Consider the following 18,278-nt stretch of genomic DNA (forward strand, 5'->3'; position numbering starts at 1 on the left):
TAAGCTGTCATACTTTTCTATCATACAGAAGAGTTTTTCAAGAGACATGTATCCAGCAGGTCATTCTGAAATAAATACATCTTATTCCTGAAAGTAATATTTCTTTCAAATAGTTTCTTAAATACATTAAAAAAAAGGTAATAGAAATTGTCATGTTGTCTGATGAAATGGTAAGAAAGAAAATATATTTATATTGGTGCTTGCAAGTTCAGATACTAACTTCAAACTGGTATTTTATTAAATCCTCTCCAATGTTTTAGAAAACATGTCGATACAGCAAACAGTTACATCAAAAATTAGTAGTAACAACTGAAGAGTTTTCATACTTTCTGGCCTCCATTTTGCAGCCATACAGTTCAAAGGGCCACTACAGAGACCATCATGCACTAACCACCTCATCTCTCTCCCCTGCAATGTCAAATGCCAGATTAAAAGCTGAGTTCCACTAGAAATGCAGAAGCAAGACAGCAAGACCACGAAACAGCATGGCAGAATCTGAGACACCTACACTCTTATGGAAGAGCAGGAACTGATAATGCCTTTACAACATCCTTCAACATCTACCTGTATCAACTTCGAAAAGCAGAAAGATACTGACATGGATTACCTGAAATTCATTCCGCTTCTGGAGAGACAAATTTAATTCTTATTATCCTTAAAAAAGAAGCAAACACAGACTCAAAACTGCACAACTTTTCTTCCCAAATGAGAGTTAGGATCCAAAAATAATAATGGATCATTTATGACAAACTTAGTTGCTACAATTTTTTAAATTCTATTTTGGGCATGGACAAAAAATACTTTTTCTTTATAGAACAAGACAGCCAGGAAAAGCAAGTCTGACAGTCATTGTGAAAACAGTCTTTGCTGGAAAATGAAACATAATATTCATCAAGATTTCAAAATTAGAGCTCCCTGCTGATCATGAAGCATAATTCTCTGTGGAAGCTTAATAGAAGGCTCCTGGTAGTACAACTTAATTTGAAACAAACTGGACACTATTTTCTCTGGGAAATTGTACCAAACTTAGACTTGCCAGTCCAGCAGAAATCTTTCTCCAGTTACTTCAAACACCCCTCAAAACCCGGCAGGTCAGTCACTTTCACACTTCCTATGGTCTACAAGCACACGGTCCTAATAGCCTGGGTCCCTTGTTCTTGAATTTTGTTTGTAAGTCCTAAGTTGAGGCCTAAAGTAAGTAGGGACACTACAGCTTCAGATATAGCATCAAAAATACTGAAGAATATCTTCAAAGACAAAAATAATTATTCTGTGATGATCAGGACACGGTCATCTATCTGCTATTGTGTACAAACATTAATTTCTCCAAGAAAAAATACTGTCAACCAAATATTATTGCCAACCAGGTCACTAACACAGTGGCAGCCGGCAGCAGAGAACTTCTCTCCACACGACATTAGAGTTATCTTTTTCTGCCCCACCCCTCCCCCAGAAATATGAAGTTGTTCTTTTAATGAAAGCCACCAATTTGTATGATTTCTGTACTTTTTGAGCACTGTTAGTCCAGATATTTATCTTGTGAAAGGAGTTTTTTGGTCCATATACATAACCAAAAATTAAAAGAAGAAAAAAAAAACATTTCAGTACTGACTGCTGTACACACACCAAAGTTGGGCCAAGCAGAGCAGCCACCCACCAGACAATGCACTATTCCCTGCAGATCTTCTCTGTTCTTCAAAAACTCAGAAGTCCTGGGGGAGGTTTACATACAGACAGGGAGACTGCATAGTAAAACAGGTTTCAAATGCAATTCTTCTGTCTAGCAAAGCAAGTCATGAAGACTGGATGTCTGTGGAAAACGTGTTCAGTGATAAAAAGGGAACTCCACTGATACACAATTTATAACATTATTCAGTCTCTCAGGAAAAGCACTGAAATTCTATCCAGTAAGTAGAAATGCAGCCTTTTCCCACAAGCACCCAGCTACTATTTGTGCTACTTGTATCTTCCATCTTCTCTCAAATCAGCGACATGAGAAATTGCTCACTGATTTAGAAACAAAAGAACAATCCCCTCCCCTATTTTCAAGGATAATTTTTAACTTATTAAAGTGAGTATGTATGCCATACCACTGTATCCAGATTTATTATATTTGAAAATATATGCAAAAGCACAACATTAATCACGTGCAAAAGTAGCAGTATATGACTTTTTTTAAATACACTCAAAGGGAGTCATTAACTCTACATGTAACACCATTAAAGTGATTAAAATGTCCTCCTCCACTAGCTATGACATGCTTCTCCCCTGTAAATTACATTGGTAGAGCACTTCCACATCAGTTAAGAAAATGTAGTTAGTAACCCTTTCCTGGCCTAGCAGCTTGAAGAAATGATTGTATATTTAGAGCAAACACTATGTATTTATAGTGGCAAGATATAGCAGTCTTTTCTTAGGTATAATAACTATCTAAGACAGACTTTTCTTATGGCTTACAACTCAAAACATCAGAGGGGTCTCTATTAAGACAGACTGTGCTATTTCTTAAAATGAGTGTAAACAATTAATCTAAAATATGGAATAACAGGAACTAACAAAATTGCAGCTTGCACCTTGTATTTGCTGCTGTAAAACAAAGCAACGTTGTGAAGACAAGCTCTTGCTTACATTTATTTGCTCTAGACGTAAATGCATGTTCCTATGCTAGACTGATAAAACTTTTTAGAAACTGAAAACTCAAGATATTCTGCTTTCAGTTGAAAAATATAAAAACCTTCCCTGTACAGATGTATAACTCTATTCACTAGTTATTACAGAATTATTTTGCTGAACTGCTCCAGCACTCCTGTATCTCTTACAAGCCCCAAAGTTGTAAAACTAATTCAACTACACCAATTCACACCATTACCCTACCAGTAAAACATTTCTAATTCACTGTTACCCATTTGATAGCAGAAATTCAAAATGCGAAAGTACAGTTGTTCAATAAACTATCTTTGGTTTACTGGTACAAATCTCACTCAAAACAACTACAGACCAAAACAATTTTGTTAGCCAAGTTTAACAACCTTAGTTCAGTTCCTGCTGAACAAGTATTTGTCTTAGGCATGATGCTGCTGTTGGTGGTTTCATCAGAAAAGGTGCACCTCTGGAAGCTCAGCTTACTAACTTCTTGGTAACTTTTGTTTTCTGACAACTAATTGTACTTCAGGAAACTTTTGCAGACTTTGCACTATGATTGCCCCAAAAGGACATCAGTCTCCAACATTCTTTGCTGCAAGCATAAATTTCATCTTACCCACAGAATTGTTTTTAACTTAAATGGATGTGAAAAGTTATTACTCTAGGAGGTACACTGGAATCAATCAAATTTAAGATACTGTTTTGTGACCCTGGCGAAAAGAGCTGGTATCTGCATTTGTAGATGTAATCTAGGAAGTACTTTCACTACATGTAAGGACCACATCACCAAAGAGGGATAAGATGATTTACAGTGTCAGCATACGAGATCTTTAACCTGCAAAGTCATGTAACTTACAATGTAATGTGCGTAGCTCTGGGCAGCGATAACAAAAAGATGTTGGCTTCAATTGGAAGAGATTCTCAGAAGAGCTCCTAAGATGTTTGTGAAGGCATCCATGACTAGATTACTAGAGATGGGTTATTTTTGGAATTGCCACTGCTGTTTACCCATACAAAGTAGCAGGGGAGAGGAAGCAAATACTGAGAAAAGAAAATTACTTAAAAAGCAACATGAGACCAAAACACTTAAATTGTTGTAAACAACTTTAGCTTTGATTAGAAAGAAAGATTTTGAGAGAGGACTGATTAGAATTCCTTTGATTAGCAAGCAAAGGAATGAAGTTCTGGAATAGCCTTTGAAAGTAGCAGCAGTGTTTTTTTGTTTATTTGTTAAAATAGACAAATAGGAAAACAGAAGCAATTGTATGGTAAAATAGAGAAGCTTCAGAATTGCAGCTGAGGACCTTTGGTATGAAGATTTGGGATACTAGTGAGCCATTTAGTATGTTTTTCCCACCCACACAGGATTAAAACAGTAACCAGATACTAATGAAGCGGTTTCCTCTGAAGCAGACAAGCCTGGAATAGCTTCTTTTTTTCTAAATTTTTTCCATTCCATAATACAATGGAGTCCACCCAAGATCATCTGAGAATTCTAACCTAACAAGTTTTTCAGAACAGAACCTAACATTCACTTTTTGTTTCACATGCCACTGGTGTCTTCCTACAACATATGACAATTCTTGAGACTTTTAGATGGGATCCCATCTAAATTTAGATGTGATCAGTGACTGTATTATTAGACCTCTATGGACTTCAGAGTTCAGACATCAGCTCACAGGTAAACTCCTAAATAACAGGTATCAGTCTGAAGCTGAAGTCTATCCTAATTCCAAGCATTTCTCTTCTGTACTGTGGACCCATGTGAAATACAGTCTTTTGAGTTGCTGCAAGGGATTGAATTGAGTGATAAACAATCTCACTAATTCTCATGTTCGTGTGTAGTTCAAGGATACCAAATAAATTCCTAAGGAAAAAAATTGTAATGTTATGGAAACAATATTGCCAATGTTCACCAGCCTTTAACCAGATCTCAAATGAAAATATGTCCTGTAAGTGGTCCTTTGCATCAAAAGATTTATTCACTGCACATATTTGGTCAGGAATTCACTCATAAACAAAGTAAAGTTGGTGACTGGTAACAGAATACTTATTATATGTCATTCTGGTCTATGTATTAAAAAGTATATATATTTTTAATTAGTAACATCTAGCACGGGATTTTAATGTTTCTAAGTCTGAAATCTCTTTCAAACATTAAAGACTGTTGTCAATCAGAAATAAATGTTCTACATTTAGAATTTCAGAAAAAAACAGCAATGTTTGCAAGGGAAAAAATTGACCAACTAATTATCATCATAAAAAGAAACAAAGTTCTGCAAATGAAACTGAGAAATAGTTATATGGTATCATAAAAATAATTAACAGCTACTGATTGAAAGCCTTGAAAATTGAAGAACATTCTGACTTCTAGCTGAATGGCTGCAATTTTATAAAAACCCCGACCCTTCTAATAAGACAAGTTTTTGAATAAAAATGATCTACAGGTAGCAAAAGATCCTACAGCTGCATACTGCCTCCTTAGCTTCGCTGTCTTGAGCATAAGAACCTTAACACAGCTCTTCTGGAGCTTAAGAGCATGTTCAAAACTAAAACAGTATCAGCATCAGCACTGTATTTAAGCTACAAGGTTGTCTGCAGCATAGAAGAACATCTTGTATAGGTGCCAACTACCAGGCTAAACAGAAAAATGTTCCCCATTCCCCTTCTGAAGAGGGAAAGAAAGTGCAGAAAAAACACCTGTCCTACTTAGACACTGATGGGTACAAGATTTCCCCATAAGATTTTGTTTTTCCCTCCAAACTCTCAAGCTAAGCAAAACATTGAGACAAATTGAAAAATATCTGTCTTTAGGATGGAGATCACAATCTGTTTTTCAGCTTTAGTTTCCAAAATCACCGCTGAATTCCTTTAACAGTGCTTACCGAAACCTCCCAGAGTATTCCTAACATGACAAAAAAGTTGTCTCTTTTGAAGCTTTACAAGTCAAGTCACACACTTAGATTAAAAGATGTTAAATATCAAACACAGACTGTCCTAACACTTGTAATTCCTCACAGCTTTTCCTCAGTAATTTTTCATCCATTTTGTTCAAAAATAAAACGAGTCAAAAATACCTTGTCATATCACCAGATTAGGTAAGGCTCAATTATGTAATAGTAATGAGTTTCAAACAGGAACACAATGGTAGAAGGAAGGTTCATGAGGCTGCCAGATGCAACTATTTACAGGACAGAAATATTTACATTAATGAAAGGATTAAATTAAGCTTTCCTTTGGAAGCAATTTACTTTAGTTTTCCTGCACTGAAGTAAAAAATTAGGCATTACCATTTAGAACTTGTACGTCTTGCCTTTTGTAAAACACTCAGGTGAAAACATAAATACGTATGCAGATAAACAACAAAGAGATTAAAATCTGCTTTACAACCATTTACAACACAAAAAAAAATTACAGTCACTTAAGATAACCTTTTTTCTAACTTTTGCATATTAAAAAAATGTTTACTGCATGATTTAAAACCAAATATTTAAACCCCAGTGTCATTCCCTTTAAAAATTATTGTAGTTTGGTGAGTAATATTGCAGGATCATGGATAGACTGATTTGTAGATTTTTTTCCCCAGTTTCTCCTCACAGTCAGTAATTCCCAATTATCTTCAGGGAAGCATAGTATTTAATACATATTAAATTACAAAGATTGTTACTTACAATTAGCTGTTTCAAGCCCACAAATGACTGCTCCACAGAGCTGGTGTTCAAAACTTGTCTCTTCACTGCAGCTTGCTCCCCCAAGAAGCGAAGCATTAACTCTTTTACTGCATCTCCCTTGGTGTTCATGGAACAGAAAAAGAAGACACATAACAAGACTCTTTTAAACATTACTTCTGCAAAATAAGATGTAGAATTAAAGCTGAGCAACACAGTTCTTTCCTCTAGAGATACACTTATTTTCCAGTACTTTCTGTGCGAAATAAATATAACTGCACATGTATTTACAGCATTGTAATGAAAATTTCTACATTTACTCCACATAACTTGGTACATTCTTGGTATATTCTAACTGGTTTCTGTTAGCATTGACACATTCAGATTTATTTGCTTCTCATATTATTATCGCTCACAGATCTTACAAAACATTCCTCAAAGATCTTATGAAACACAATCAGTTTTATGGGTTTTCACAACGTCTATTAACATTGAAAGGTGCAAGCTACTGATCAAAGATAAACATGTACACGATAAGCTAGCCTTATATACCCACAGAAAATAAACTTGAGAAATCACAGAACAAAGTAAACAGCAATCCTTCAATAAGTGTTCTTAATTTCAAAGGAACTAACTGCAAGAATCAGTCAGAGAAACTGGGCTACCTGAGCTCAACAGCTTTTTGCTTAAAATAAAGATGAAATTAATAAAATACAGCTATATAAAGACAATTGATAATAAATATTGGCACTTTCCCCATGGACAATGATGGGAAATATATTTGTGTTTAAGTAATGAGACTGCAACTACTCTTTCACTACATGGAAATCCTTTACCTCTAATGCTGTCACTTATCCTATGAATAAATAAGATATCCATCTTTCGGACAGAAGAGTCCAAAGGATTAAGAAAAGACTGTGTGCAAAATTATATGAATACAGAAGAATTCCTAATCTCCCCCAACATTTTGGACTCAAAAGTATTTTGGAGAATGAAACAGTAAAAATGAACATAATGAAACAAAGGACAGCAATTCATGAAAAAAGGCATAATGGAGAGAGCATAAAAAGCTGCACTCAGACTCGTTCCGACACTCGAAGAACACAAGTGCAGACAATCTGTACCATTCACAATCCAAGATAATTTAAAAAATAATGTTTCTTGAATGATCACCAAAAGCAAATGAAATAAAAAAAAAATTCAGTATTTTTCTTGGTATGATTTATCCACATAAAACTTATCTGAAAAAATTTTCAGACAATAGACTTGTCATGCAAACACTTTCTGAGCAAGCAGGGAAAAGAGTAAAGGATTAAGCTCTTCGATACACATCATGCAAAATTTCAGTCCTTCCCTGAAGCACATTTGCAGTTCACTCAATGTAAATGCACTTTGCAACCAACTTCTCTGTCCACTGCGTGCAGCCTGGTTTAACATCTTGGATTAACATTTACATTAGCAAACTATTCATATCAAAGCCATAATGACTATTGTTGGAAGCTGCTTTAACATTGAAAACATGCCTCCCACAATGTTTCAGTTGACATTTCAAGTACTCTACAATAATAGTTTCAGTTAAATACACAGTTTGCATACTAGTAGGGTATGGAACAATGTACCAAAGTAGGGGATGTCAAGTCAGTCAAGTCATGCAATCAGGCCATTGAAAAGCAGTAACTGAAAGTGAGGAAAGTTGCCTAAACATAAAGCACTTCAAAACTTGTCCCTGCTGACATATCTATGAGACTACTTATAAATTATAATCAACGAAGAAAGCAGCAGGAATGCCCCTTAATTCCATTGATGATTTTACATCAGGTCTTATTGTAGAAATAAATCACATGGATATTGCCAAACATCTTCTTTTAAATTATGTACTAAACGGTACATCTGCATATATGCACATGGCCAGGTTTAGGGAATCATCAGCACAAACAAGCCTTTAATTGATGATTGGACTGAAGAAAGTGAGCAAGAACTATTGTGAAAGAGAAGGCCTGCAATAAGGAGGACCTCATCCTTGGAGCCTGTGGAAGGGATCATTCCTTCTGTCCATCCCATTAGCTGTCAGGAGAGACATAGTACACACTCTTGAATAACTCATCAAGGTCTAAGGGATATTTTGGGCAAGGTGGGAAGGACAGGAGGAGTAGCGGCTTCCTATTACAACGTTTTCATTCATGCTACTTTTCAGGCTCTGTGACACAAACAAACATTTTAAGATAAAATTAACCCAAGAAGCAGCAGCAGCATGGCATATGTCTAAAACTGGTATAATTTATTGATTGTGACAGAAAACTAAGATTTGCCAGTTAATTCAGCCACAAATCTGGACCTGATTAATTCCAGAAACTTTTCTGATAGCTCCTGCAGATTAGGAAGTTACTGCAGACTATCCTCTGCTTTGCATTAGACTATTGACTGATAATCTTTGTTACGCACAATTAAGGATTAAAGTATTCAAACCCTCAACACCATCTATCTAAACAACAATTCTATTATCCAGAGACATAGATATCAAAGAGTAGGATTAGCCTATTTCAAGAAAAAACCCCAAAACATTACGATAGTTAGTCTTGGCCAGGATAAAATTGCTTCATTAGAAATCCTGAATAGATCTGAGTGAAATTTCTCAAATTCTGAAAAAAAAGCTTTATGCCTTCTCAGCAGTTGGAAACTCTGATAAAAGCAAAAAATTGAGTTTTCACTACTATGTTTTTTGCTTCATGATCTCATTTGGAGTTTTCCCTTTAGTTTTGGGGTTATCCCTTCCCACTACCTTGCTGCAGCACTCAATCTTTCTTACAGGTTATACCTTTCCACTGCTTAGGGAAGACAGAAAAGATGCAACTTCAGTCAGTGTTAACATTATTCAGAACACTGTGAACATGAGTGAAAAAATCTTATTTCCCACTTGGTTGTAACAGTGAATTACACAAACAAACAAAGTTGTTTGCTTTCAGACTGGAGTACAGCATAGAGATTTTGTATATATTCCAAATTCGAGCATTATCTTACTAACTAGGAGGACCAGAAACAAAGTACTTAAAAATACAACCAGCTTTGGATTCCAAGGAAATTGTCAACACTGGTTTTCAATGTACCCAACAAATGTCACTATGAATAAATTAGATCTGGTTTTATTCCTTTTACATATGAGTAGGCAGTGACGCTGACTTTTATTAGGTTTGAAGTAATACACACAAGGCGATCATCAGTAATATGAAGCACTAGGATATACACATTATCGGATAGCTCTTACACAGTATTTCTAAAATATAATCATAGACCAAGATGCAATAACAGACTCTTACCTGGATATTATCAAATTTTAATCCAGGCATGGTAAGATTCTCTTTATCTATGAACACGGTGCTGTATTGTTGTGTGGCAACTGAAATGAGAACATTCCTTGTTTCTTCACTAGGAAGCCAAGCATCATTTCTTCTATCTAGTTCACTCATATTTAAGGCTGTGGCAAATGGGTCATCACTCCCAGCAAAAACAGCTTGGATTTGTGAGAATGGCTTGGGGGATTGAGTTATTTCTAGAGATGACGGAGGACCACCTGCTTCAGGTCTCCCATTGCGCACAGGGAAAGTAGGGTTAGATGAAGCACAAGAACCATCTCCACCGTTAGCAAGAGAGGATATTTGTTCTGGAACTGAAGAGCTTGCATTGGGATTACTAACAGAAATAAAATTGGATGTGGTAAATGAATCAAAAAAATCAGAAGCTAAAGTATTAGTGTTAACAGTGTCACCAAAGAACTTGCTCAGACTAGGACTTGGCTGAACCACCTGTGGATTAGACTTCACTGGAGTCTCAATTATACTACTAAAACTGGGAGATTTTACCATCTGAGGTTCAAAACCATCAGGTAGGAACAACTGCGGCTGGGTACTAACGTTGTTTGCTTGGCTAAAGATGGTGCACACAGGAATAGGCTCAGCCTCAGAAGATGGTTTGCTAGTACTGGGGGACGATATTTGGTCCTCAGGTTTGCTTTCATCAACATTATTTGGTTTTTTATCAACAGGAACGTTGTTTTCCATCTTTGGTTCCTCCTTCACTGCTTCCTGAATTGATTCTTCCTTCAAAGATGCCTGATCATCTGTTCCAATCTCAGAAATGTCTTTGGGTGTTTCTTCATGTTCAGTTTCACTCTCATTACTTAAAAACTCTTCTTTATCCACTTCTGCTTCTGTTTTTTGATTATCTTTAGCTTCCATTTGTTCTACAATCTCCTGGAGACAACCAAGTTCACCTGTGTCATCTTCACTATTGTTTGGTGAATCTGAAATAATGACACTCTCCATCATTTGCTCATTAAGTTTGTCTACAAAATTATTTGAATCTTCTGATACAGTTTCGTTCCCTTCAGACTCAAATTCATCTCCACCAAGATCAATGGTTTCCTCATGAAAGAGAATTTCCTCCTGAGTTTTCTGCTGAACTATGTCTCCGTTATCATCTTCATCTGAGGTGCTCTTTGCATCCTTAGCATTACTTTCATTATTCTCCATGGTAACTGAAAAGGGAAAAGTCCCCACCAAAAAAAGAATTAGTTTTGTTTCTCTGGTGTTGGTCAGGTGTCACAGTGAAACTCCTAAAAATCATATAAACGCTGAAATTCTTGCTTTAAAAATATAGTAATTTCACTATATGACATCTCTCATTTAACATCTAACCACAGAATAAATTAATTGTGAAAATATATTCTCTCCATCCTTTCTGCACATCGCAACAATACTGGGATTGAAAAGCAAAGGCCTCCCACTGAACACAGGCAAAACAATTTAACAGAATGCTTTGGTTGGAAGGAGACTTTGAAGATCATCTTGTTCCAACCTCCCTGCCGTGGGCAGGGACACCTTCAGCTAGACCGGGTTGCTCAGAGCCCCATCCAGCATGGCCTTGAACCTCTCCACGGATAGGGATCTACAACTTCCCTGGACAACCTGTTCCAGGGCCTCCATATTTGCTTCAACGCTCGCAAGCCCAGCTCGGTCCCCGTTCCAGCGAAAGGCAGCGCAGTCTCAAGCGCTGTCCCCAGCGCGGGGCTGGACAAGCGGGACCAGCGCCCGGTGGAGCTGCCGCAGCCCCGGGCTGGGCTGGGCTCGGCGCTGCCTCCGGTGCCACCGCGGGTGCCCTGGCCCGGCCACCCCGCGGGGGCGGGGGCGCGGCCTCTACCCGGAGCAGCTCCAGTGACACCCGCCCACCCGGACGGCCCTCTAGCAGCATGGGAGCCGCGCGACCGCCCCCGTCCCATTCCATCCCATATGTCCTATTCCATCCCATACATCCCATCCCATTCCACCCCATTCCGTCACCTCGGCGCCGTCGCCACCTCCCCCGGCGCCGCTCCCCCCTCACGGCGCCTGCGCGAGGTCCGGGCCGCGCGCAGCTCCCGGAAGCGGCTGGCAACGGGCTGCGCCGAGGGCCAGAAAGCATCGGGCGGGGGAGGGCGTGAGCGGCGGGGCTGAGGGGTCGCGATGGAGGACGACGCGCCGGTGATTTACGGGCTGGAGTTCCAGGTGAGCGTGGACGGGAGGATGAGGGAGGACTGGCAGTGCCGGTCCTGCCTCGCGGAAGGGGGTGGCTGCGGGGTCGCGTGTGTGTGGTGGGGCAGGGCGTCCCCTCGCTCCCTCGAGCGGCATCGCGGGCACCGCGGGCTCCTGGAGGCTACTTTGGGTATTTTAAATGTGGCTGAGCAGGGGGCGGGAGCCAGTCCCCGCTCCAGAACCCGCTGTTTGCGGGGCCAGGGCAGGGCTCGTTCCCTCTAGGGCGCTGGGGGGAATCCTGCCCTGTCACCGCCCCTGGTCCGCCGCTGGAGAAGCCTTTGCCGGGCTCTGGGATGGCACGAAAACACCATCAGTCTCGAAGAGATCTCTGTAGTTCATTCTGCCTTGTCAGAAAGAAAAAAATAATTAAAACCGCTTTTGTAAGGAGAGAGCATGAAACTGTTTCCAGTAAGTTAAGAATTTTAGTTGGTTACATCCTGCTGTAAAGTTACATGATCTTTGTGCCATCTCTTGCTGTGAGTTCCGTATCTGTGCATTTGTCCCATGGAACAAATCTGTCCATCATGGTAGTGGTTATGGCTATAAGGAAATGGAACTGTCTAGCTTAGGAGTTTATTGGTCATTTCCTTAGAGGAACACAGGTGTTTAATAAGGTTCCTACAAGTTCTGGGAAAATAAACAGGAAGGTAACTGGATGGGTGAGCGGGACCCTAATTCATGATTCCCCCAATAAGGGCTTTACTCAGCTGTTACATGTTCTCTTTGGCAACAGCTGGCTTATCATCGTTGCCAGTATAGAGTAATAGCTGCAGAAAAAACACAGCACCTCCTAACAGAACAATTCATTCTACATTAGATGTAATAATGTAAATATCTACACAAGCACTTTTTTTTAGGCACCTTTACTAAAGTGCTTGTGGAAAGTAGTACACGAAGGTTCTTTGTAACAGGTGTCCTGGCTACTGAGCCATGTACTCTGTAGTCCAGACTACACCAATAGATCTCCTTAGCAAATTGTGTATTTGCTTGGTTTCCTCTTGTATAGGAGCTGGTATGTAAAATTCACCTGTTCTGAATGTTGAATGTACTGAAGTCTGATGATATGCTATCATTTTCTGATTGTCTACAGATAGCTGTAACTCTTACTTCAAAATTAATAAAACTTATTCTGCAAAAGAGATTTCAGTATAGAATATATATCCTGTACTTAATAAAATTCGTAGCTCCTTTCTAGTAAGTCATATATAGCAAGTCTTCCAGAAATTTTGGAAGGCTAGTCTGTGTATTGTCTGGAACCTCCACGGACCTGTGCTTCCCCCACCCCATCCCCCCACCAAACCATGTATCTCCTAGAGACCTCTTCTCTTCTGCCAGGTATGTAAACAGGGTTGTCTGGCAGGAGGATTAAAGAAAATGGATGAAGAAAGTGGCCATAATAAAAGGAAATTACTGTTAGTACAGATCACTTGGAGAGAAGGTGAGGAAAGAAGAGATGGTTTATGGGTAAGCTGGAAAAGGAGCATAGACGTGAAGATTCTATTTCTGATCTCCATTAACTCCCAGTGTAGCTTTAAAACAAATCACATCCCTGTACTTTCTGAAAATGGAGAGATTTTAATGGAGAGACTTAAACCTAAAACTAGTCTGGTCTTTCTAACTTGTGTCTCCAGGTCTAATAAGAAAGATAATTTCTTTTTTTAAGCCTCTTTTCTTCTGTGTTGCTAATAATGGTTAGCTGCATCATCACAATTACTGCTTCTTGTCTGAAAGCATCTCTTCAGACTAATTTTTCAGCCAAGTTTAAAAAATTTTGTCTTTGTTTCTTATGGTTAGGTTGGGATTTGTTTGTGTTTTTTAAAAAATTTCCAGTCTTTACTTCAGCTCTATGACAAGCTTATTCAAAGTCGACTTTGAAATTACAAAGTAATTAAAAGGAGGAAGGGATCTTCTTACTCTTGTTGCAAATAAAAATTATATTTCACTAAACAGTGACATGTAGAAACTACAAGAAAGATTGTGGACTGAGAAGCAACGTGTGTCTCCAGCAGTCAAGAAGAATCTCTCTTTGGCCTCTGACAAAGTGTAGTTTGCAGATATGCTTTTCATCTGATCCGATGTGGCTGGGTTTATAAGAACTTAAAGCTGATTCCTACTAGGGTGCTATCCACCAATTAACTTAAAATTATTTCTGTTCGTTTCCATGTGCAGAATGTGTTCTGATGTAGTGGCATAAGTAAGGTAACTTAGAGTAATGAATAAATACATTTTTCTCCTTTTTTTTAATCCAGTGTTCATCAAAAAAGATTTAGTGGAACAGGGGAGTCTTAGAGCCATGTCACTCACAGAAAGTTCTAACACTCGAGAATGAAAAGTAAAGATATTCTGAGCAGTTATACAACTGTTTTTCACTACTTACCAAGTGTAACTATTGTGGAAAAAGTTTTACCAAGTAACAGTGAGAAACAATTTTAGTTTGCTTTTGTCTGGGGTGGAGGTAAGGGGGAAGCTAAACATCTGACAGCAAAACAAGAGTAAAACTAGTGATTAGTTAAATGATTAGTTAAATTTTCGACCTGGTTAGTTCCTCCTGTTTTACTAGACATCTGGAACTTCTTTTTGTGCTGTTTTGAATGTTCATATAACCCCAAAAACATAGGTTTTAGGAGTGTTTTTTTCCTCTCTTGAGTGTGTCTGTGAGCTATATGAACATTGTACAGACAATACAAATTATATGTGAACTTCAGGGTGTGTGGTTCTTTTTGTGACTTTTTTAAAGACAATATCCCACCATATTTCCTCCGATCATCTGACCGTAGTGAAAATGAGAAAATTACAGATGGATGGTGAATGAAAATGTGAGTTGCTACTTGAATTGAGGACCGAATGATGTGACTGTGGCTCGTGATGATGAATACAGAGCAACAAGAGTAGCTGCAGAACATTTCACAGAATCACAGAATATGCCGATTTGGATGACCCACAAGGATCATCAATTCCAGTGCTTAGCCCAGCACACAACCATCCCCAAGAGTCACACCATGTGCCTGAGAGTGTCATCTAAACACTTCTTGAACTCTGTCAGGCTTGATGCTGTGAGCCCTTCCCTGGGGAGGCTGTTCCAGCACCCAGCCACCCTCTGGGTGAAGAATCTTTTTTCTAATATCCAACCTAAACGTCCACGACACAACTTCAGGCCATTCCCTTGGGTCCTGTCACTGGTCACCACAGAGAAGAGATCAGTGCCTGCCCCTCCTCTTCCCCTCACAAGGAAGTTGTAACTGCAATGAGTTTTCCCTTCAGTCTCCTCCATGCTGAATGCTGAACAGACCAAATGACCTCAGCAGCAACTCATGTGGCTTCCCCTCAAGGCTCTTCACCATCTTCATTGCCCTCCTTTGGACACTTTCTAATACCTTAATATTTTTCTTGTGTTGCAGTGCCCAAAACTTCACACAATATTCAAGCTGAGGCTGCCCCAGTGCAGAGCAGAGCGGGACAATCCCCTCCCTCAACTGGCCGGCGATGCTTTGCCTGATGCCCCCCAGGACAGGGTTGGCCCTCCTGGCTGCCAGGGCACTGCTGACTCATTCAACTTGCCACTGACCAGGACCCCCAGGTCCCTTTCCATGGCACTGCTTTCCAGCCTCTCATTCCCCAGTCTGTATCTACATCCAGGATTGCCTCATCCCAGGTTTAGAATCTGGCACTTTCCCTTGTTTAACTTCATGTGGTTAATGATTGCCCAGTCCTCTTAATTTGTTGAGGTCTCTCTGCAGGGCTTTCCTGCCTTCAAGGGAGTCAACAGCTCCTCCCAGTTTTGTGTCATCTGCAAACTTGCTTAGTATCCCTTCCAGTCCTGTGTCCAACTAATTTATGAAGATGCTGAAGAATAGCAAAAGGTTTTCTTCTAAAAATGAACCTTGGTAGTATTCATCAATATTCTCAGTTATAAAAATGTGATGAATGAGGTCCCAGGAATATCGCTAAGTGCTATGTTTTGTCACTGAAATTGTGTGCTTCTTGTCCAGTGTAAAGTTGATGTAGGTTTTACTGTCTAACCTGGAGTATCTGGTATGTCTACCCTGTGTTGAATTGGCTTTCATTTTCAGGGAGTCACAATTTTCCCCATGTTATTATTGAGGATTTAAACAGTGATGTTTTGAGCAGGTGTGTAAGCATACTGAATGTCTCAAAATACTGTATTTGCCTTAGTTTAAGGTTGACTGGATGATGCTTATAGGCCTGAAATGAGCAATGTGTAGAGGTGCTTTTGGGGATAGGTATGTGGCTCAAGACTACATCTTTCTTGCTTAAAAGCATGGGTGAGGGAAGAGGAACATTGCTTATGCCAGAGAGTGATAATTATGGAGCATGTGTTTGGCACATGTCATGGATTTTGGGGATACCACAACACTGAGCTGAATTTCAGCATGCCAGACACTGCTATTGTGTGTTAAATGTCAAAAGCACATAGATTGCAAGGGAGAAGGATAATGAGCAGGAGGCAAGGACAGCAGAGCACAGGGCTGTACTGCATAAAGAGAGCTCCAGCAGCACCCTGAGATGGGCTCTGGCTGAAGCAGGCTTGGAAAAAGTGCAGTAATGCTTTGTCGGAGTTTGTGTAATGCATTGTGGTCTTGTCCTGCTCTTTGAATAAGCAACACTTGCCCTGTATTATATTGTCTGTTAGTTGTTAACAGGTTTTATGAATCTGAATACAGACTATTGATTTTTAGGACTTGCCTGTTTGCAGGAGTAAGGTGAAACCTAATTTCCCTAAAGCTAAATGTGATTTTCTAAAATAAGAAACTTCAAGCAGTGCAAAATACCAACTAAAATATATTGGCCACGGGTCTCCTACAACGTGTGTATACTTATGTCATCAGTATGTATTGAGAATAGCTCAGCTGACCTACCTGTGATCGAGTAGAAGGCAGGTATAGATTTATTGAAAGAGGGGGTAAAAGGGGACTTCCTAACAAAATGCGTGTCACTTAAAAGTTATCCAGGGAAACCTGTGCTGGCTGTGTTCCCAATGTGGGAGCCTATAGCTCCTATTGGCGGGGGTGTTCTCTTCCCTGGGAGAGCTTTTGTGGTCTCCTGTGGATTCAGAGAGAGCGGCCTAAACAGAATGTACATAACGATTTTGCCACAGCTTTAGCATTGTCTTTGGAGGATTTATCTTGAAAATTAAAATAGTTCAAGAAACTATATGATAATGTCTTAATGAAATTCCTGCCTTTTGTGTCAGTTCTCTTTCTTCTCTAAAATTACTTATCTCATGAGTGCCAATCCTCTATATTTTGAAGCTTTTGGGTTTCAAGTTTTACTAGAGGAACAAAAGTAGCTAAGTGGCAAAGCTCTCTTAACTAATCCCCCAAAGATCTTCATAATGCATGAAGTAGATCAGGTGAAAAGTATTTCTTTTAGGACCCTCAAGCAATTAGTAGATCTTGCTAATGTTAGGTATGGTACAGACTAGTGGCAATATGAAGATACAGTTATGTGAACTAGAAGGAACTCTTAAATAATGATTGTTACTTTTATAGTTCATGATAAATGAATGGGTATTGTGAGGGTGACTGTGCTATGCGAGGCTTTATGTGAGGGTTGCATTTGTTACTGTGAGGGTTTACAGAATCTGTCAGTCTTTGAATAGGGTCAGTGCGCTAAATATGTCAGTGGTGGGAATTCTTGTGCTGTGAAAGACTTGGAGAAAGCAGCTGTCTGAGAGCATTGAAGGTCACCTGGGCATGTGTGCTGCCAACCTCTTCACTTTCATCAATAGAGTCACTGCAGCTTAGTACAGACTCTGAGAGAGGGTCTCCTACTGTGGTGGGAGAAACAAGACTGTCTTACCTAAGTAAAATCCAAGTATACTTACTTGAAAATTGAAATTATGCCAGAAGGGAAAAATAACATTCCTGACATTAGCAGACTGGGCTTGTCTGGGAGGTCAGGGAACTTGTATTTTGCCTCTAGTATGAGGCATCAGCAAATCCAGCTCCCCTCCACCATCCCCCAAGTAGCAGTATTCTAGTTCTGGTTTTCAGCATAAGCAGATAGTCAAATAACTTTAACTTCAGATTCAGGGACTGCAAATACTGTGTCCTTACATTTTGTATTGCAAGTTCACAGTTTGTTAGTACAGATTGATTGTATGAATTTCAAATGATACGTGTGTTGCAGAATTATTTTGCTTGTATTAAAAGTAATACAAATATTTAAATGTTGGGGTCTGTTTTCTAGTTTGTTGATACCAAACCAGTTCAATACATCAGCAAGAGAAAAATTGTGTTGGAGAAGTACTGATTCTTTTTTTTTCTTTGCCTATTACTGCCCTAAATAATAAGTAAAAAAAAAAAAACAAAAACAAAAATCAAACCAAAACCCAAACTAAACCAAAAAAACCCACCAAAACTTTGTGCATTTGGCTGGTATT

At 39.2% G+C, this 18,278-nt stretch overlaps 2 protein-coding genes across 4 annotated transcripts in view; one reads left to right on the forward strand and one right to left on the reverse strand.

The window, feature by feature from the left end:
• The window catches only part of TRAPPC12 (trafficking protein particle complex 12), a 48,373-nt gene extending 36,645 nt beyond the window's left edge, over window positions 1-11,728 (reverse strand). The window contains exons 1-3 of one of the 3 annotated variants that reach the window (XM_027690378.1): window positions 11,645-11,728; window positions 9,626-10,842; window positions 6,315-6,431 (exon numbers count right to left, since the gene is read on the reverse strand). In XM_027690378.1, the coding sequence (XP_027546179.1) occupies window positions 6,315-6,431; window positions 9,626-10,837 (1,329 nt within the window). In that variant the 5' untranslated portion in view covers window positions 10,838-10,842; window positions 11,645-11,728. Of the gene's footprint in view, window positions 1-6,314; window positions 6,432-9,625; window positions 10,843-11,272; window positions 11,293-11,614 lie in introns of those variants that run through there. The other 2 variants (XM_027690377.1, XM_027690379.1) reach the window with 2 other exon arrangements.
• The window catches only part of EIPR1 (EARP complex and GARP complex interacting protein 1), a 77,383-nt gene continuing 70,821 nt past the window's right edge, over window positions 11,717-18,278 (forward strand). Inside the window, exon 1 of the mRNA XM_027690380.1 lies at window positions 11,717-11,848. Within this exon, the coding sequence (XP_027546181.1) occupies window positions 11,807-11,848 (42 nt within the window). The 5' untranslated portion in view covers window positions 11,717-11,806. The remainder of the gene's footprint in view (window positions 11,849-18,278) is intronic.

Source organism: Neopelma chrysocephalum, unplaced genomic scaffold (assembly GCF_003984885.1).
Source record: "Neopelma chrysocephalum unplaced genomic scaffold, ASM398488v2 Primary Assembly neopelma1_80b, whole genome shotgun sequence".
NCBI lineage: Eukaryota > Metazoa > Chordata > Aves > Passeriformes > Pipridae > Neopelma > Neopelma chrysocephalum.